Here is a 16599-nt window from a genome sequence, read left to right as displayed (position 1 = left end):
AAGGCTGTGACAGAAGCGCACCAAAATCTCCGACTGCACAGGATGTGTGGTTCCATGAGAGCTTTAATGCTAACCCTGGTGAGACTGAGTTTGGGTCAACCAAGATCCCCAAGATCCGGCGGACAATAGGTAGTTTGTATCTGCTATTCAACGTAGCTATTCTTGCTCTCGGAGGACACCTGCGGATTGTTCACTCCAGGTTTGTTCGCCTGAGATTCTAAGCTTTATAGAGAGCTGGTTCATGGACCAGTCCGGCCCTGACAGGATTGGGAAAAGAAAAGTCACCGGAATCTGTGAAGGAGAACACCGACAGATTTCTGAGATCAAGACCAGGCACGTAGGTCTAACCACCCCTATATTACAAAATTACCTCTGTTTACACGGCTTTGAATCTTGCAGAAATGGCAAATAATATTCTATTGTTTGGTCTGTCGATATCAACTGTATCTCTCTTAGGCAGCTCCTGGAATATGTAAGTATCTCATTAACCGGCAGATACGTAATCCCGAGGGTATATGTATGATGAATAGCTGGCAGGCACCCGCAACAACTCCGTATTAGTCGGATGGCACCTCATCTGAGCTTCGATCAACCTTTAAATGTTTTCTTCTCTTCCCTAGCTCTACCTCTTCTGCCCTTCTTTTGTATTAGTCTGTAGCCCAGGCCGTCTGATCCACTACCAGAGCGGACTCGAACCATAGGCCAATATAGCCTTCCTAGCACGGCATATCGACATGAACACGGCAGCTAAGATCTATCCTATGGGCAGCAAACTTTTATCCCAATGACGTGGTTTTACATGACTCTACACACACCTAGTTATCTTCACAAAACTTCAAGGTTCGCATGGGGCTCAGCATCACCGGAAATGCTCTTAAATTCTATCCGACGGCGTTGGCACTACTCGCCAGCGGCCACCTTTTCTGGGTCCCACAGGAAGATCGCGGTGTGATAGAATGCATGTGCTAAAGAGACAAGGGAAAGAAAGCAGGCGTCAGTTCAGTGCGAGTGGCGCAAGACCGCGCGTCCTATACCCAGCATAAAGAGTGTCCAGATTGGAATCATGAGACATCGACCATGGGAAACCCGGATATAGGACAAGGCCAAAGAAACATCAGGAAGATATGTCTCAGCCGGCCAAAAAAACCCGGCGACAACAGAGGCAGGCGACTGCCATTGTTGAACAAGTGTCCGTGTCCTCAAAAGTCCAAAGACCTCCTCCCTTACTTGGAAGCCTCCTTAACATCAACAACACCCTGCTCGCCCATGGCAGTCTGGATGGTGATCACTAGAGGAGAACAGCATTAGTACACGTTCCTTACACCAAGAAATGTTGGGCTCTCAGCCAGGCGACGGGAACTTACTGGTATCCTTGTCATCGTTGAAGAATTGCTCGGCCTTCTCGCCAAACTCGTTATCGGGTAGGCGGACGTCGTTCTTCTCGTTACCGTTGCTGTCAATGAGGTTGAGAAAGCCGTCATCGATGTTGATCTGCATAGTGGGTTAGCCTGTCTGTTGCGAACAAGAGGTAGAAGGCTGAGTGGGAGCGTACGAGCTGATATTCCTCGCGCTTCACGACGGGGACGTCCATATTGTGGGTAGACGGGCACAGATCTTCAAGCTTCTTATTGGTAAAGATATCAATAGCGACGAGATGGACCTTGGCGTGACCATGCTTGCCGGTCTTGGAGGTTGACATCTCGACAATCTTGCAGGGGCGAGACTTGATCACGACGAAGCCGTTCTTGCGCAGAGCCGAGCACTGCATGGGGAACGTCTCCGACGCACCGGCATCGGCAGACTCGAAGGTCTCATGCTGTTAGACAAGGAGCGTTAGCAACAACTCGACCAGCTGAGAAGCATTTGCGGGCGCAGGCAGGCGGGTAGGCATTGTGGTCGTCCTCGAGAGCTGCCCTCGCGACAGCAGGCGCGATGCGGGGTGGATTTTTCTCGCCCAAGCGCACAACAAAAAAAATCCAGGCTAAATGGATGCGCATTCGCAACAGGGCACTGCACTTACATCGCCATCAGACATGTTGGGCAAATTGACAAATGATACTGCGTCTGGCGAGAGAAGAGAGTAAGAGAGGGATGCGGCAGAGCCCAAGATGTCGAGAGCACCAAAAGAGGGGAGGAGATGCGGATGGGTGATCAGAGCGGGAGGGGAGGTTTGGGAAATTTGTCCTGCTTTTGAAGGACGGACGGAGAGGAAAAAGGCAGCACCCCCCGCGAATTCCTTAGCCCCTCAAGCCCCTCCTCCCTCACAGCGGGTGCAGTGCCAAAGTGTTTGCGCCTGCCTACGGGCCCCCCAGGCTGTTGAGTTTTCTGAATCTGTGGTGGGTTTTGAGCTAGTTACCCAGCATGGTTAGGTCGCTCGAAATTCTTTTTACAGCTCCATTTTTTTCTCCTTGGGCCCGCTCTTGAATTAATTTCGCACCAAGAGAAGGTAGGGCAGCATTGTTAAGTTTATCCTCTTCATTTTCGCCTCTCTATCTGGCACTCAAAACTAAGGTAAACTCTACTTTAGCTATGCGCATTGAGAACCTAGAAGCTTTTTGATTCGGATTAGAGCCCCACCCTGGTTAGGCCTTGTCGGATTTTGACGTGAAGCCGGCTTAGCTACACTAGGTAGTACCTGGTTGCCACCGGAGGTTATGGTGTCAGATCAGGGTAAGCAGCTTTTCTTCTTCTGCGTCCTTAGGTTTCGCTCGTGGCCAGCAGAAGAAAGAAGATGAGCGCACTGCTAAATGTTCGTGCGACCCGCCAACTTATCTTTCGCATCATGGCAACTGCCAAACTCCCGTCCCCGCTGTGTGCTCGAAATCACTCCCGCGAGGGTTGTCCAGCCCAAAATAAAATGGGAATCTTGCTGCCCCACCTTGCCCAGGCCCAGTCGTGCAGCGTAGCCTTGGGCGAGGCCCAACGCAGCTTGGCCGCGGCAGGGTGGTGGCTTAGAGACAACCAATCAAGGAGCGATCCTTGAGGTGTGGTCTAAGCGGCCACTGGGCAGCCTTGTTCCGGGGTTTTGGGACTGAGCTACAGGCGCAAAGCCACCACGTCGCAGCTTATGGATCCAGACCACGAGTCCTGGTGTCCCGCACATCGCCGTCCGGGAAATGGGATCGAATAACGCGGCCAGCTTAAACCGCGTCTCGCCTTTGCATCTACGAATACTGCCTAGCATAAAGATCAGCTCCAAGGCGGGCCCTTGCCCCTCGACCTGCCCTTTCCCTTGCCCTTGCCACCAATTCAGGGGTCTCGTGGCTGGCCCTATGCGGCCCATCTGGCTTCACCATGTGGCTTGACCGACTGGCTGGTCAGCAGCACTCTGGCAGCCCATCGCCTCAGCCAAACAGCCGACCGATATCGCCCATGCCTCGTCGCAGCTCGAGCGCAAGAGGGCCGTATCTCACATCACAACGACCTGGAATCAGTTCGAGGGGGTCGACGCTGTCGCTGCTGTCGAATGATTCGTCTTCCTCGCTCCTGGCCTCGTCCAAACGTGCCAACGGCTCCACCCTGAAGCAGTCCTCCACTGTCGACGACGCGCCTGACTCCGAAGACATCCTCGCCAGGATCCTCGGCCCTACTCCCGAGAGCCCGGTTTCCGACGAAGGGCAGGCTCGGCGTATAACCGACGATGATTTGGAGTTCGACTTCGACTTCGGCGGTCTAGCTCTGCGTGAGCTAGCAACCCAGGAGGGCGCCCAAGAAGAAGAGACATACAAATCTCAGACCGTAGAAGACTGTAGGTCCCTGCGAACACCCGCCCCATGGTTCCCAGCCCTGCGAGCGCTCACATGATCCGTCGCATAGATGAACGAGACAAGGCCAAGTTCGAAGAGCTGCATCGGTCGATCCAGGCATGCGATGACATCTTGTCCTCGGTCGAGACAAATCTCACCAGCTTTCGCAACGACCTGGCCGCCGTTTCCGCGGACATTGAAAGTCTGCAAGCTCGCTCGACTGCCTTGAATGTCAGGCTGGAGAATCGGAAGGCCGTGGAGAAGGGCCTCGGTCCCGTCGTTGAGGAGCTGAGCGTGTCGCCACTTGTGGTGTCCAAAATATCCGAGGGGCACATGGACGAAGCATGGGTTAAGGTACTCGCTGAGGTGGACAAGAGGGCTACGAATCATAAGAAGAATTCACAGCAAATACAAAGCAAGGCCATGGCTGATATAGGCCCGCTGCTGGAAAAATTGATACTCAAGGTAACGAGAAACATGGCCTTGAGTTTGCCGAGCCTGCTGCTAACTCGGGCAGGCGATTGAACGAATACGAGACTTCTTGGTAGCCCAGATCAAGGCCTTGCGGTCGCCTCAGATCAATGCCCAGATTATCCAGCAGCAGAACTTCTTGAAGTTCAAGGACCTTTTCTCATTCCTACAGCGGCACCAACCGGTACTTGGCGGCGAGATATGCCTCGCCTATATGAACACAATGCGCTGGTACTATCTTAACCAGTTCACCCGCTACGCAAAAGCGCTGGAGAAAATCAAACTCCATATACTCGACAAGAATGACGTTCTCGGCCACGATGACGTTTCGAGGAGAGCTACGGTCCTCTCTGGCTCGAAACTGGCGGGCGCTCCCCACGATGCCTTCAACCTCGGAAAGAGGATAGACATGCTCAAAACCAACAACCAGGTTGCCTTGTCGTCCTACTTGGCTGAAGAAGACCAGTCAATGCACTATCTCGAAGTTCCCTTCCGCAATTTCAACCTGGCTCTGATTGACAACGCCACAGCGGAATACACGTTTCTCGCCGCTTTTTTCACCCCGGCGCTCTCATTCTCTGCCATATCGCGCCATTTCAACTACATCTTCGAGCCCACCTTCTCCATGGGCCAGGGGTTAACCAAACAGCTGGTCGCCGACACGTTTGACGGGCTCGGATTGCTACTGTGTGTCCGCCTCAACCAGCACTTTGTCTTTGAGCTGCAGCGGCGGCGCATCCCGGCAGTCGACGGTTACACCAACGGCACCGCCATGGTCCTATGGCCACGCCTCCAGATGGTCATGGACGCACACTGCGAATCGGTCAAGACCCTGACAGCGGCCCTGCCGTCCCGCGCTCCGTCGGCTACCAGCGCCAAGGCAGCTTCGGCCGCTCCTCACGTTATCACCCAGCGCTTCGGTCAGCTCCTACACGGCATCTTGGCGCTCAGCACCGAGTTTGGCGACGACGAGCCCGTTGTCATCAGCCTGCGCCGCCTGCGAACCGACATGGAGGGCTTCTTGACCAAGGTCGCCCATGCCACCCTCGGTGCCGACAAGCGCAAGCGCGATCGCTTCCTCTACAACAACTACAGCCTGATCTTGACCATTATTAGCGACGTCGGGGGCAAGCTGGCCATTGAGCAGCAGGAGCATTTTGAGGAATTAAAACTTGGCGTTCAAGAGTCTGTGTGAGGTACCTTAGGTAGGGGAGGGATGTGACTTTCAGGACAGGAAGGGGGATATGGGAAAGGCCAGAATTGGGGGCGGCGTTTGGGCTTATTGGATGAAATAAAAACTCAATTTGATCACCGACCAACACGCGCACGCACATGTGGCGTTGGAAGTGGATGGGTTGATTGTCGCATGCCTGATTGTAATTCTCGTGCTTTTGAACGCTGCCAAGTACCCCATCATCATGAAACAAACCAAGAAAACACGATACATCAGGATTTCGTCCCACCAGCCCTGCACGCCAGATTCGCAATAGTACTACCATTTTCTCCACCATTCTAGATAGAAGGAATACTGCACTCTTGTCTGATGCTGAGGGAAGCGAAGAAACTCGAGCCGGAGTTTGTCGCTTCACGTTGGGCTAGCTTTTCTGGCCGAAACCTTGCTAGGTCTGGCGTTTCATCTGTTGATTCGGTTGACGAGGACCAGGCCACCCACCCCCTCAGCATCAACCATAATTATCCCTCAGACCTCGAACTATTTCCCTTTTTTGAACAACGCTTACCACTCCTAAACACCAGCGGCCACGCGACGGGGCAACGGGAAGCTGGTATGTGCGTCGTCCCATGTTCCCCCCCGCCGGCCTGGAGCCCGAGGACCCGGCCCGAGGAACCGGCCCGTATAACTGTACCATGGGACAAGAGACGAGTCCAAAAACGGACACAAGACGACCAGAGTTGTGAAGGGTTACCAAGATGTGAAGACTTAAAGTAGGATAACCCACCTTCGCTCTCCTCTTTATTCCCCTGCCTTTCATATATATCTTTCATAACATCAATTTCGAGCTAATAATTAGTAAGGTACTCACTTTTTTCGTCAACTTGGCCGCATCGACACCACCAAGGTCACCCATAGTACGCCTCCTAGGTAAGTACTTTTTTTAAAAATGCATTTCATCACGACCCTCTTCAACGTCCTGGTCGGCGTCTCAACCCTGGCCACGTCGGTTGCTGCCTTTGACCGGTTCCACCTCCCCACACGAACCGTCGACGGCGACAACAACAACAACGAGGCGGGACGCTTGGAGGTGGACAGTCTGGCAGCGCGGGACATTGAAGGAGTCATCGATGGGTTCGACCGCACAAACGACCGCACATTCAGCGGCACCACCGGCAGGGTGTTTTGCGGATGCGGCTCCAACGTCGACCCGGGCAACCTCAAGACGGTCATAGACCAGATGAGGGATTTGCCGAAGCAAATTATCGAACAGCACACGCAGAGGATTAAGGTTGTCAACAACGTCCTTGCCTTTGCCTGCGGCGGGCGTGGCCGTGCCAAAGCAGACAGCGAGTTCGACCCTGTACAGATGTCTCGGGCGGAAGAGCTCATCACGAAGAAGTGCGGGACAAACATCGCAGGCTCCGTACTATTTGGCGAACTCCTCCTTGGATACATGCGCTTCTCCTTCGGCGATGGCATCAGAGTTTGTAAGGCGGGCCAGTCGTCCCTTCAGCAGCACTGCTAGTGACACGGTTTCTTCTGCAGTGCAATATAGCCATTTCTTTCTTTGCTGTAAAACCACTCCAGTTGTGAAGTTGTTGGACTTTCCTGCCTCTCTGTTGTTTCTCCACTGTTCTCGTCCTTATTCTAGACACTCTTTAGAAATCGCTTTTTCTTACCGTGAACTAAGATTCCCAGACCTGTGCTCGCAGTAGACCGCTTCACTTGAATTATGCCCCAGGTATTTAAGCTTCCTCGACACCTCATCAGAGTTGCGAACTAGTCATGCTGAAAGATAACCGTTCCGGGCAAGTCCGGGATCCATGGAAGAGTGGCGTGTGTGCAAAATTTTTGTGTTTTGTGGTCCATTTACGAAAAGCGGTGCAAGAGCTAATGCTCTTTCTTTTTGATAATAACATGTAGTCTAGTTTTCGGGATGCCGGGCTACCTAAACCAGCGTGTCAAAAGTGTCGAGAGGTAGCCGAGCGGGCCGGTCGGTCCTCCCGGCGGCGAGCGGCGCAGGGCGATGGCCAGGACGGCGACAAGGACGGCGAGGCCGAGGGTGCGGGCGGCGGGCCGGCGGTAGCGGCGGAGCAGGGCGATGGCCTGGTCACGGCGCTCGAGCCACTGCAGCTCGCGGACCTGGCGGTCGAAGAAGGCGCGGCCGTCGTCCATGGACTGGGCGGCGCAGGCGCGGGGGTCGCGGGCCGTCTTGAGGACGCTGGCGGGCGAGATGGTGTGGCGCCAGGACGACGACGAGGGCGAGCCCCGGGCGCCCCTCAGGCGCTCGGGCGGGTAGGCGTCGAGCAGGGCGCGCGTGTCGGCGATGAGCGCGTCCAGGTCGAGGGGCCGGGGAAGCTTGCTGAGGATGCTGTGCAGCATCTCGGGTTCGTCGCGAGGCGTGTCGAAGAGCTCGGCGCGGCGCCCGCGCACGATGGCGGCGAACATGTAGACACTGAACACAGGCTCGCGGGCGAGCAGCACGTCGAATAGGCGGGCGATCTCGCCGAGCGTTGTGATGTCATGCGCGTACATGGTCAAGGTACCCGAGAGGGCGAAGAAGGGCTCCGTGGAGGACAGGTGGCGCCACAGGGCCGGGTCCGCGGCTCGCAGGATGTCGGGGATCAGGCGTAGCTGCGCGATGGCCGGCGCCAGCGACGGCAGCATGAAGTCGCGGATGCGCAGGGCCGAGAGCCGCGCTACGGCCGGCGCCCGCAGCGGCGTCGGCAGCACTAGCATTAGGACCTGACATATGTCATGGTAGCCTTGGAAGTAGCAGAGGTAGGGGTACCGCCGCAAAACTTCGACTATCAAGGCCGATAGCTCGGCCTTTTGCTGTTCCAGCTCGGCTTCATTCTGGTCTGAATAGGGGCAAAACCGATATTAGCCGAGATGCGTTTACAAGTAGAAAGGCGGAGGGAGAGGAGAACATACGGTGTGGGTAGTAGATAAAGGCCCGGTTGACATCGAGCTGGACCTGGTCCTCGTCCCGGTGGCGAGGAAGCTCCTTCCATGACCCGTCATCCTGGGCGGTATAAGGTTCATTTCCGTCCTCAGCAGATGGGAGGCCGAGCAGCACCGGCCCTGTGGCACGAGAAGATTTAGCCTGGGAGACAGATCGTGATTATCGAGATGTCTAAAGTAGGTACTCACATGCTTTCTGGCGGATGCTGTCCTTGAGAAACCCGCCTGGCGACTCGGCGAGCACTCTCAGTGCATCCAGGTCCCTCCATCTGCACGCCTCGAGAATGTCCTTCATCTTGTCAGTTGCAACGGAACCGTCGTTGTGATTGGTTGCCTTCTCACGAAGAGCCGCCTCGTCCGACGCATCCATCACGTCTCAGCAGGAATAGCGAGCGTTTCAATTCTTGCAGGTTTTCGAGTCGCCCACAGCCTCGGGCTGGTGGGTTTTTCTTTCTTTCTTTCTTTCTTTCTTTCTTTCTTTCTTTTCAACTCTATCAGATCACAAGAGGCGTTGTCGTATGCATGACTAACTGTGCCGTCCTGTCCGATACTGTGCCCAGCTCAGGTTCGGGCCGAACTCAGCTTTCGATTAAAGAGCTGGGCAGATACCTAGGTACAGTACGTGTATCAATTACTCACTTTGTTGTAGGTGGGCTGGGTTGCTTGCTTTGTGATGAGATGCGATACGAGGTGATGCGATGCAATGGGCCGCCAGTACGAAGGACGAGATACGCACTGCCCTGGGAAGATGACAACGTGACAGGTGCCTAGGTAGGTGCTGAATCAACAAAAGCGTTACACTGAGGCTGCAAAAGTGCACAACCTGCTAAAACAGTGTCTTATGTGGTATGCGGTGTATTTGAACGAGCCCCGTAGGATGTTAAATGTTTGTTGTTAAGAGCATGAAGGATCGATGCCAAGTAGAATTGAAAATCCCATTGAGGATATACAATTAGTTGATTAGTGGAGGTCTATAATACTCCATGTAGCGCCACCACTACTTGGTACGTACCCGATCTTAAGATACTGCATGTATGTACATACAATACATACATGTACCTTACCTCGGAGGTATCAACTTCTTTGCATGCCGCGATCAGCCAAGGCTCCAGGTTCAATGAAACAGCCAATGGTATTGCTGGTGCGCACGTGCCTCTACCCAACAACTGTAAGTATTGTATTGTATTGTCCATGCCTTTTGGGTGAAAGATAAGTATCCAATGCAAGTTCGCACTTGAGATACGAATATCGTACCTCACTTGCCGAAGGTAGGTAAGGCCCGGTTTATCCATGGATACTGGTCCAGTGCAGTACATGCACCGGCGAATGGAAGGTATCAAAAGTTGAAGCGGAGAGGTCCTTTGAGCTGGAGCCTTCCATGGATTTTGGAGGGGTCAAAGACTCCAGACCCGGGCAGGGCAAGAACAATACTGAACAGGGGCCGAGCTTCCACGGCAAGCTGAAGCATAGCATTGGATGGCATGGAACTTCATGATATGTCGGCTCTGTCCCATGCAAACCACGTCATCAAGTAATTGCTAAGCCTGTCTAGACTCCGGAGCCGAAGCAAGTAGCGAGGCGAGTGCCGATAAGCCCACGCCGCAAGAGAAAAGGCTGGTAATTGTGTGATAGGTTTGTAATATTGTACATAACTACTGCAGTGTACATATACAGGAAAGTTATTCCTTCACTGGCTCGGATCTGAAGTAGCCTCCACATTCGACCCGGGGAACCGTCGAGCAGGCCCCGCCCCCTGCTGCTATCGCCGTCGGGCCGGCCGTCACCAGACCCGGAGGCTCGGACGTTCAGCCAAGCCTCGAGCCCCCCGCAACCCGTTCAGGACTTAAGGCAGAGAGGGGCAAAGAAGGTGGAGAGGGTCCCGACACATGGAATCCACCCCCGACGACCTCACCTTACGTAGTATAGATATTAGGTACTTACAGCTTACATTCGAGTGTCCCGTAAATCCCCAAAATACATGCAGCTTGGAATGACTGCACCAACGGGCAAGGATTGCTACTACTGCTGAGCATAAGCTTTAGTTGGTAGGCACGTTGGTAAATAGGTAGACGTGCCTACCGAACCCGGAAGCACTCCGCCCATTTGCTCGCGTGCACTTCCACTATCCTGCCAAGGCTGCCTTGAGTGATTGATGATTGATAGCGGCCCTCTGTGATGGGCCTCGACCCAACAGCGCATGCAGGGCTGTATATTGAGATTTGTATCACCTTTTACCTCAACCGTCATGATATTGTTACAAGGGCCTGGCAGGTTTCCAATCCAGGAGGGCCTAGTTTGTTCTGTGTTAGTTACTTCCGTCTCTACCTTACCTTACGGTAGGTAGGCCGGAAGTGTCTGCGGGCCTCTTCAAATGCTCTCTAAGAAACCGTTGATCAAGCTTCCCAAAACAAACCTAAAAGAAAGCAAGGCCTGGAAATATTTACCGTGTAATACTATTAGCATAATCCATATACGTGCTGCTGGTATGCTTAATGAACCCCTCGCTCGGTACCTAAGGTATGTGCAGGTGGCTTGGTTCGGGAGTTGAAAACTGCCCCCACTCTGGACAGCGACTGGAGGGTGGGGTCCACCTACCTTCCACGCTCTCGACAACCACCTACCCACTAACCACGGGAGTCAGGTAGGTGGACAGACACAACCTACATTGCTGCCTTTCCCTCATGAGGTACAGTACAGTATCTAGCGGGCGACGGACAACGCGCTTCAGATTGCAGCACACCTGACATTGGAACGCGACTCGGCCGACTCCCACTTCGCCTGTCTGCCTGCCTACCTCCAATCTGTGACTTCCGAATTAGGTTGCTTGAGGTGGACGTGGACGTGTTCGCTTTCCGGGTTCGATCAGGAAGGCAAGGCTTGCCCAACAGTACTCGACTCCGAGATCCGAGCGCCATCCGCCCGGCCTTTTGACGTCCTTGCGACTTTCCTAGGAGGTGAGGTATTTCACTGGCCACACCTATCGCCAAGACGTATGTTCGGTCTGCCCAGGGTTGTCGATCTGATAGGTGCCCACCGCATCGAGCAAGAAAAAAAATACGGCACCTAATTGGGGACCAAAGGCTGAGAGGCGGCAGCACAGTCGCTGGTTAGGAGGCTTGGTGGCTTTCCGTCCATCCATGTTTGGAGAGGCGGGGACGAGGTGATGAGAAGACTGAACCCGTGCCTCTACGCTCTTCCTGCCCTTACCTGCCTGCATATCTTCCAGCCTTGACTACCTAGGTACCTACCTGGCCTACCTCCTTTGCCTACCTTACCTACATTACCTGGTATAAACTGTATCTGGTACTTAAGGTCCAGGTATATCTATGCCCTTTTGTCCTTGCGGCATCTGCGAACGGGGACTTTCATACCTGGCGGCACCCCCAGGCTCCCATGGTCTGGTCTTGTCCTGTACATACTGTACACTATAGGTGCAGGACATGACATGCCTTGACTAAACCTGCTTGGCCTGCTCACGGAATTTGTCTTGTGCCTTTGGCCAACCGCTCGCCTACCTTACCTATTTTCCTCCTTCGAGCGCACTTTGGCAATTTGGGTCGTTGACTCTTTGGTCAATTCAACTACCGCTCCGGAAACCAACTGCCCGTGCCCTTAATCACTAGCAGGTTCGGTTGGCTCTGTCGTTCCTCTTCTGCCGTCAGCTCGGTACCGTTTAGCGTACGCGATTCCTGGTAATTACCTTACCTTGCTCGGATTCTCGGCCGGGAAGACCCATACCGTTAGCCCCTCCTGATGGTTGCTTTCCGCCATTCGTACCACCTCTTCGGAACAGAAGAAGTTTACCATGGCTTTCCAGACCAACATCTTACGCGGGGGCGAATGGGTGACGGAGACTGTTGACTTGATGGCCGTCCTCAAGGCCAACTCCAATGCGAAGGGCTCCAAGAGACAACGGCCGCTGAAACCACCCCAGTGCGGCATTCTTACCAGGACGGTGGTCGAAAGCTCACTTATAAACTCCATACTACCTGTCCGTATTAGGTCGCCGCAGCACAACGATGTCGCCTTCGTGGGCGTAAGTCACTTTCATGCCCGGCAGTGGCTCCTAGGCATCGCACCCCTTCCTCCTGGCTAACCGTACTCGTTAGGATCACACCGTCCAAATCTGCGAGTTCAGGAGAGACGGGCAGCTGAAAGATATCATCAGAAAGAACGACTTTGGGTCGCGAATTCGGAATGCCTGCGTTATCGGCTCCTTCGACATCAAAGACGACGAGGGCGACGAGCCCCAGTGGCCGCCTCCTGCTGTCACGACCGAGGACGACGAGCCAATGTCCTCAGGCTTTTCGCAGCGGAGGCCCGTGTCCCAGCTACCTCCTCAGTTGCTCATGGTTACTTTGGAGTGTGGCGATTGCGTTTTCTTGTTTGTCGGCGCTGGATCGGGTGGGAAACCCGAGTTCGTGGAATCGCGGTTCGCAAGCCCAAGGTACCAGCTCATATATCCAGGATTCCACCTAGCTGTGGACCCAAGCTCGCGCTACGTAGCCCTAGCATGTGCTGAGGACTTTTTCGTTGTATACGAGCTCGAATCGCTACCAGATCTCAACCAGAGGCATATGCGCAATGAACCTCTTAACCCTGTCAGATCCTACCGCCCGCGGAGCGTGCAGGGCGTCATACACAAAGTTGATTTCCTGTACCCGCGACCTGGGGACGACCACCATATCATCCTTTTGCTCATCATTGTCAAGAATGGAAAGTCGAGGATGGTCACATATGAGTGGGAAGTCGGAAACGACCTGAAGACTGTCTTTGCCGAGGAGAAACAAGGCCACCGGATGCCCGTCGAGAACCAGATGCCCGTCCTGCTGATCCCCTTGACGGTAAGGTCGGCTTTTATTGCCATCTCGCCAAGTCAAGTTGCCGTGTGCACCGGCGGCTTATTCGGACCACCCAACTTTGAGAAAATTGGGATGGAAACACGGCCTGCAACGGACACATACCATGGCCGCGACCAACCATTGTGGACAGCATGGGCAAGACCCTTCCGCCTGTCTCCGTACTTCAAAACGCGGGATTGCATATATCTTGCCAGAGAAGATGGCATAGTCATCTTCATCGAGGCAGATTCGGAAAGTGCTCTGGATCGGAGTACCTTCATGGACAAGTTTGATTGCAACATATCGACAGCTTTCACTTGCTTGTTTGACCAATATACCGACGTTCTCGTCATGGGAAGTGATTCGGGCCCGGGAACCATCTGGAAAGTATGCTGCACCACCGCCATGTTTTCTGTCTCATCGAGTTCTGATGTTTCATCGCAGGTCCCGGCCCGACAGCCACTAGAGCTCCTCGGCACCATACCGAACTGGGCACCCTCTGTCGACTTTATAACTACAGACGAGTTTTCTACCTGGAATCCAGATGCTGCCGACCAGGGAGGCAACATGGTCGCCCAGTCACGCAATCAGTTCAGGCAACCTGACCGAGTTTTCGCAACATCTGGACGTGGGAAGAAGGGCACAGTAACAGAATACAGGAATGGGCTGCGAGCTAACATAGGTCTAGATCTTGAATACGGAGCTGGGGTGAAGGAGGTTTGGCTATTTCCCTCTAGCCACTCTGGTGCCCCTCAAGACCACCACCTCCTGCTATCCATGCCTGACTGCTCTATAATTCTCAGTCTCTCGGAAGACTTTGCCCAGGCGAGTGAGCTAGAACCAGGATCCACCCCCTACGACCTGTCATCGCCCACTCTTGCAATCTCTCATTCAGACCACTTCACCGTGCAGATCACCAAACAATCTATAGTGCTACTAGCTGCGAGTCGAAGGTACGGCTGTGTGAACATTAGATGGCAAACATTGGGACCCTTTTCCTCTGACGGAATGATGCTTACATGACTACAGGGCCCAATTCTCGTACGATGAAATACTGGAGAGTTCATCTCCTATCTTCGTATCCGACGGAGCGGCCCTCGTCAATTACGTAGCCATCGCAACCCATAACGACAGCCGATTTCAGATCCACACTTTCAAGATTGACGTCCCACAGCTTTCTCTTGTATACGACGCGACATTTGCTGTGGAGGGGGAGATAACATGTTTGTCTCTTGGTGCGCGCTTCACTGTACTGGCAGGTCTGTGGAAAGACGGCCAGCCCTTTCTAGCGCGGACACAGCCTCAAACAGTTACCGGGGCTCTTGAAATGATCAAATTAACCGAGCGTAAGTGGCGCGTCAGCCCGACATAAGCTTTCCCATTTCATCACCTCCCCATTGTCCTCGTTCCAAGGGCTGACCCTGGGCAGATCTGTCAAAGTCTGCTTCCAACGCCAGTCCTGATGAGTTGGCGCCAATCGAGGCAATTGGAAGCATTGTCTCCGTCTGGAATACCATACTTCTAGGAACCAGGAGCGGGGATGTAATCATTGTGTCGGATATCGCCGGCTCCCTATCGGTCGAGGGTGAAAAATTTGGAAAGACAACAGCAGACGTTACTTGCACGTATCATACCAACAACGCCGATCCTACAGTCCTTGTCTCTTGCGACAAGAATCTCGTCCTGCTGGGGGCCTACGATGCCGGCAGCAGTCAGACTGATCCACTGCAGCCAAGGACCAAGTCGCGAGTGTGGGTGGTCGATGCTAGCAACCTTGGAAGCGCACCACCACCTGTGGATTTTGGTGTTGCGGTAAATATCCCATCTCAAAGCCCCGACATCACGCCAATCCTCGTGGTCTCTGGTGCCAGGCTCTTGCTAGCAGATATGAATCATACCCCGGGCCCGGTCCACCGGCATATTCCCGTCGATGGGACACCGACAAAGCTCATATACTCGCAGTCTCTCCGCTGTCTTATCGCTGCGGTAAATATCGGCAACAAACCGACGTTGAAGTTCATCCACCCTGATTCCGGGGAAGATATAGGACAGCCGACGGATAGAAGCGGAATTCCGGCCGACTTCATCTCAGGCCTCGGAAAGTCAGGCGACCGAGTTTTCGGATTAACTGAGTGGGAATACACAAAAGGAGACAACACTTGGCGCTTCGTGCTGGTTGCGACACGCGAAGGACGTCTTATCGTGGTATCCACGGAGAGAGGAAGTTCGCAGGAGGGCGGCCCACGAGTAATTCGATACAGAACAAAGTTCCAGAAGAGATACGAGCGTCCGATATACTCAGTTCTCGGATATGAAGAGGGTGTAATCTGCTGTGTTGGGCAGACGATTCACTGGGATGTGCTCGACACGGTGGAGAAGAAGTTGAAGCATGTCAAGTCATTTGAAGTGGGATCGCCAGCCACTAGCCTTCGCATTTCAAACGGAAAGCTCCTGGCTCTGACGAGCCGTGACTCTTTGGAGATCATCGACCAATCTGGGTTGGAAGACGCCGTGGCGGGACTCAGTCACGTCGACCCGAGGCGGCGCAACGCGATACACCTCATAGAGGTGGCGGGCGCGCAACCTGAGGAGCCCTTGGGAAATATTATCCTGCTTGCAGATCGGGACTGTGGTATTGGAGGGCTTTGGGTCCCGTGGCAGGTGCCAGGCAAGGACTGCGAGCTGGTCTTCGAGGCAGAGCTGCCAACTTCGATCCGCCGATTCCGGCGAGGAAAAACACGACCGGTCTGGGAACAGGGGCGACATCGTCCCAAGTATGGCCGGCTCGTGAGCACCGTGGACGACGCCGAGATACTCGGTATATCGTTGGATGGGTCAATGCAGCATTTTACATTGCTCAGCATGGATACCTGGCGGTTCTTGCGATTTATTCAGAACGTGGCCCTCGCAAGCCACGAGCTGTTTTCTTTTACATGCGAGTCTAGAAGGGGAGATCACGGTACAGCTAATCTGGAACCTACGCCTTATATGGAACCACTGGTGGGTAGGGGGACCGATATGCAAGTGGATGGCGATTTACTGCGGCGTTGTCTGGACAAGAGAATCCTTGAACGGCTAATGTCGCCACCAAGCCGCGAGTCTCGTTTCACGGAGCTGCTAGACGAGTTGGACGACGGACAACACACAGCCGGACTGGCAGCTGAAGGAGACCGGGACAGGTATTTTGGCCTCGCCTACGAGATCCTGGACTATTTCCTTCGACCAGTTCTATGAAGAAAAGGCGGCCATTAGTTCAATTGATTCTTATTAAATGCATAAGATGATGGAGAGAGGGCGTTCTCCTGGGACCTTGACGGGAGGTTTTCTGTGATGATAAAAGAAATACAGCAGAGAGACATTGGCTTTAGCTCTTGAGGGTGGACTCTATGTTCAGTACCCCCTT

At 53.9% G+C, this 16599-nt stretch overlaps 5 protein-coding genes across 5 annotated transcripts; 2 read left to right on the top strand and 3 right to left on the bottom strand.

Moving 5' to 3' along the window:
* Positions 1-1223: 1223 nt before the first annotated feature.
* Positions 1224-2035, bottom strand: B0T26DRAFT_741244 (translation protein SH3-like domain-containing protein; the record flags this gene model as incomplete). Its single annotated transcript, XM_060443941.1, has 4 exons — positions 1224-1288; positions 1365-1491; positions 1553-1816; positions 2021-2035. The coding sequence occupies 4 exons, from the start codon at positions 2033-2035 to the stop codon at positions 1224-1226; spliced, it is 471 nt and encodes a 156-aa protein (XP_060296996.1).
* Positions 2036-3372: 1337 nt separating this feature from the next.
* B0T26DRAFT_752155 (uncharacterized protein) lies at positions 3373-5412 on the top strand (the record flags this gene model as incomplete). The annotated part of the gene is made up of 3 exons (XM_060445488.1): positions 3373-3748; positions 3817-4211; positions 4264-5412. 3 exons carry the CDS (start codon positions 3373-3375, stop codon positions 5410-5412), a joined length of 1920 nt encoding a protein of 639 aa, XP_060296995.1.
* Positions 5413-6083: 671 nt separating this feature from the next.
* On the bottom strand, positions 6084-7102 carry B0T26DRAFT_319191 (uncharacterized protein). Its single transcript, XM_060434360.1, has one exon. It carries the CDS (start codon positions 6868-6870, stop codon positions 6268-6270), a length of 603 nt encoding a protein of 200 aa, XP_060296994.1. The 5' UTR covers positions 6871-7102; the 3' UTR covers positions 6084-6267.
* A 233-nt stretch (positions 7103-7335) lies between these two features.
* Positions 7336-8725, bottom strand: B0T26DRAFT_647537 (rab-GTPase-TBC domain-containing protein; the record flags this gene model as incomplete). The annotated part of the gene is made up of 3 exons (XM_060437904.1): positions 7336-8252; positions 8326-8475; positions 8545-8725. The coding sequence occupies 3 exons, from the start codon at positions 8723-8725 to the stop codon at positions 7336-7338; spliced, it is 1248 nt and encodes a 415-aa protein (XP_060296993.1).
* A 2990-nt stretch (positions 8726-11715) lies between these two features.
* B0T26DRAFT_318842 (mono-functional DNA-alkylating methyl methanesulfonate N-term-domain-containing protein) lies at positions 11716-16564 on the top strand. The gene is made up of 5 exons (XM_060434358.1): positions 11716-12391; positions 12465-13583; positions 13641-14149; positions 14226-14542; positions 14626-16564. The coding sequence occupies exons 1-5, from the start codon at positions 12161-12163 to the stop codon at positions 16428-16430; spliced, it is 3981 nt and encodes a 1326-aa protein (XP_060296992.1). The 5' UTR covers positions 11716-12160; the 3' UTR covers positions 16431-16564.
* Positions 16565-16599: the final 35 nt, after the last annotated feature.

This window comes from Lasiosphaeria miniovina (assembly GCF_030549165.1).
Source record: "Lasiosphaeria miniovina strain SMH2392-1A chromosome Unknown B0T26scaffold_4, whole genome shotgun sequence".
Lineage (NCBI taxonomy): Eukaryota > Fungi > Ascomycota > Sordariomycetes > Sordariales > Lasiosphaeriaceae > Lasiosphaeria > Lasiosphaeria miniovina.
This window is presented reverse-complemented; position numbering and strand designations above follow the sequence as displayed.

What these genes read in the sequence shown, in the direction of transcription:
- B0T26DRAFT_319191 (XM_060434360.1), bottom strand. Translation starts at nt 6,870, where the DNA reads ATGCCATCGCCGAAGGAGAAGCGCATGTATCCAAGGAGGAGTTCGCCA.
- B0T26DRAFT_318842 (XM_060434358.1), top strand. Translation starts at nt 12,161, where the DNA reads ATGGCTTTCCAGACCAACATCTTACGCGGGGGCGAATGGGTGACGGAG. An exon ending in CTACTAGCTGCGAGTCGAAG is followed by an intron (nt 14,150 to 14,225) that starts GTACGGCTGTGT and finishes ACATGACTACAG; the next exon opens with GGCCCAATTCTCGTACGATG. An exon ending in AATGATCAAATTAACCGAGC is followed by an intron (nt 14,543 to 14,625) that starts GTAAGTGGCGCG and finishes GACCCTGGGCAG; the next exon opens with ATCTGTCAAAGTCTGCTTCC.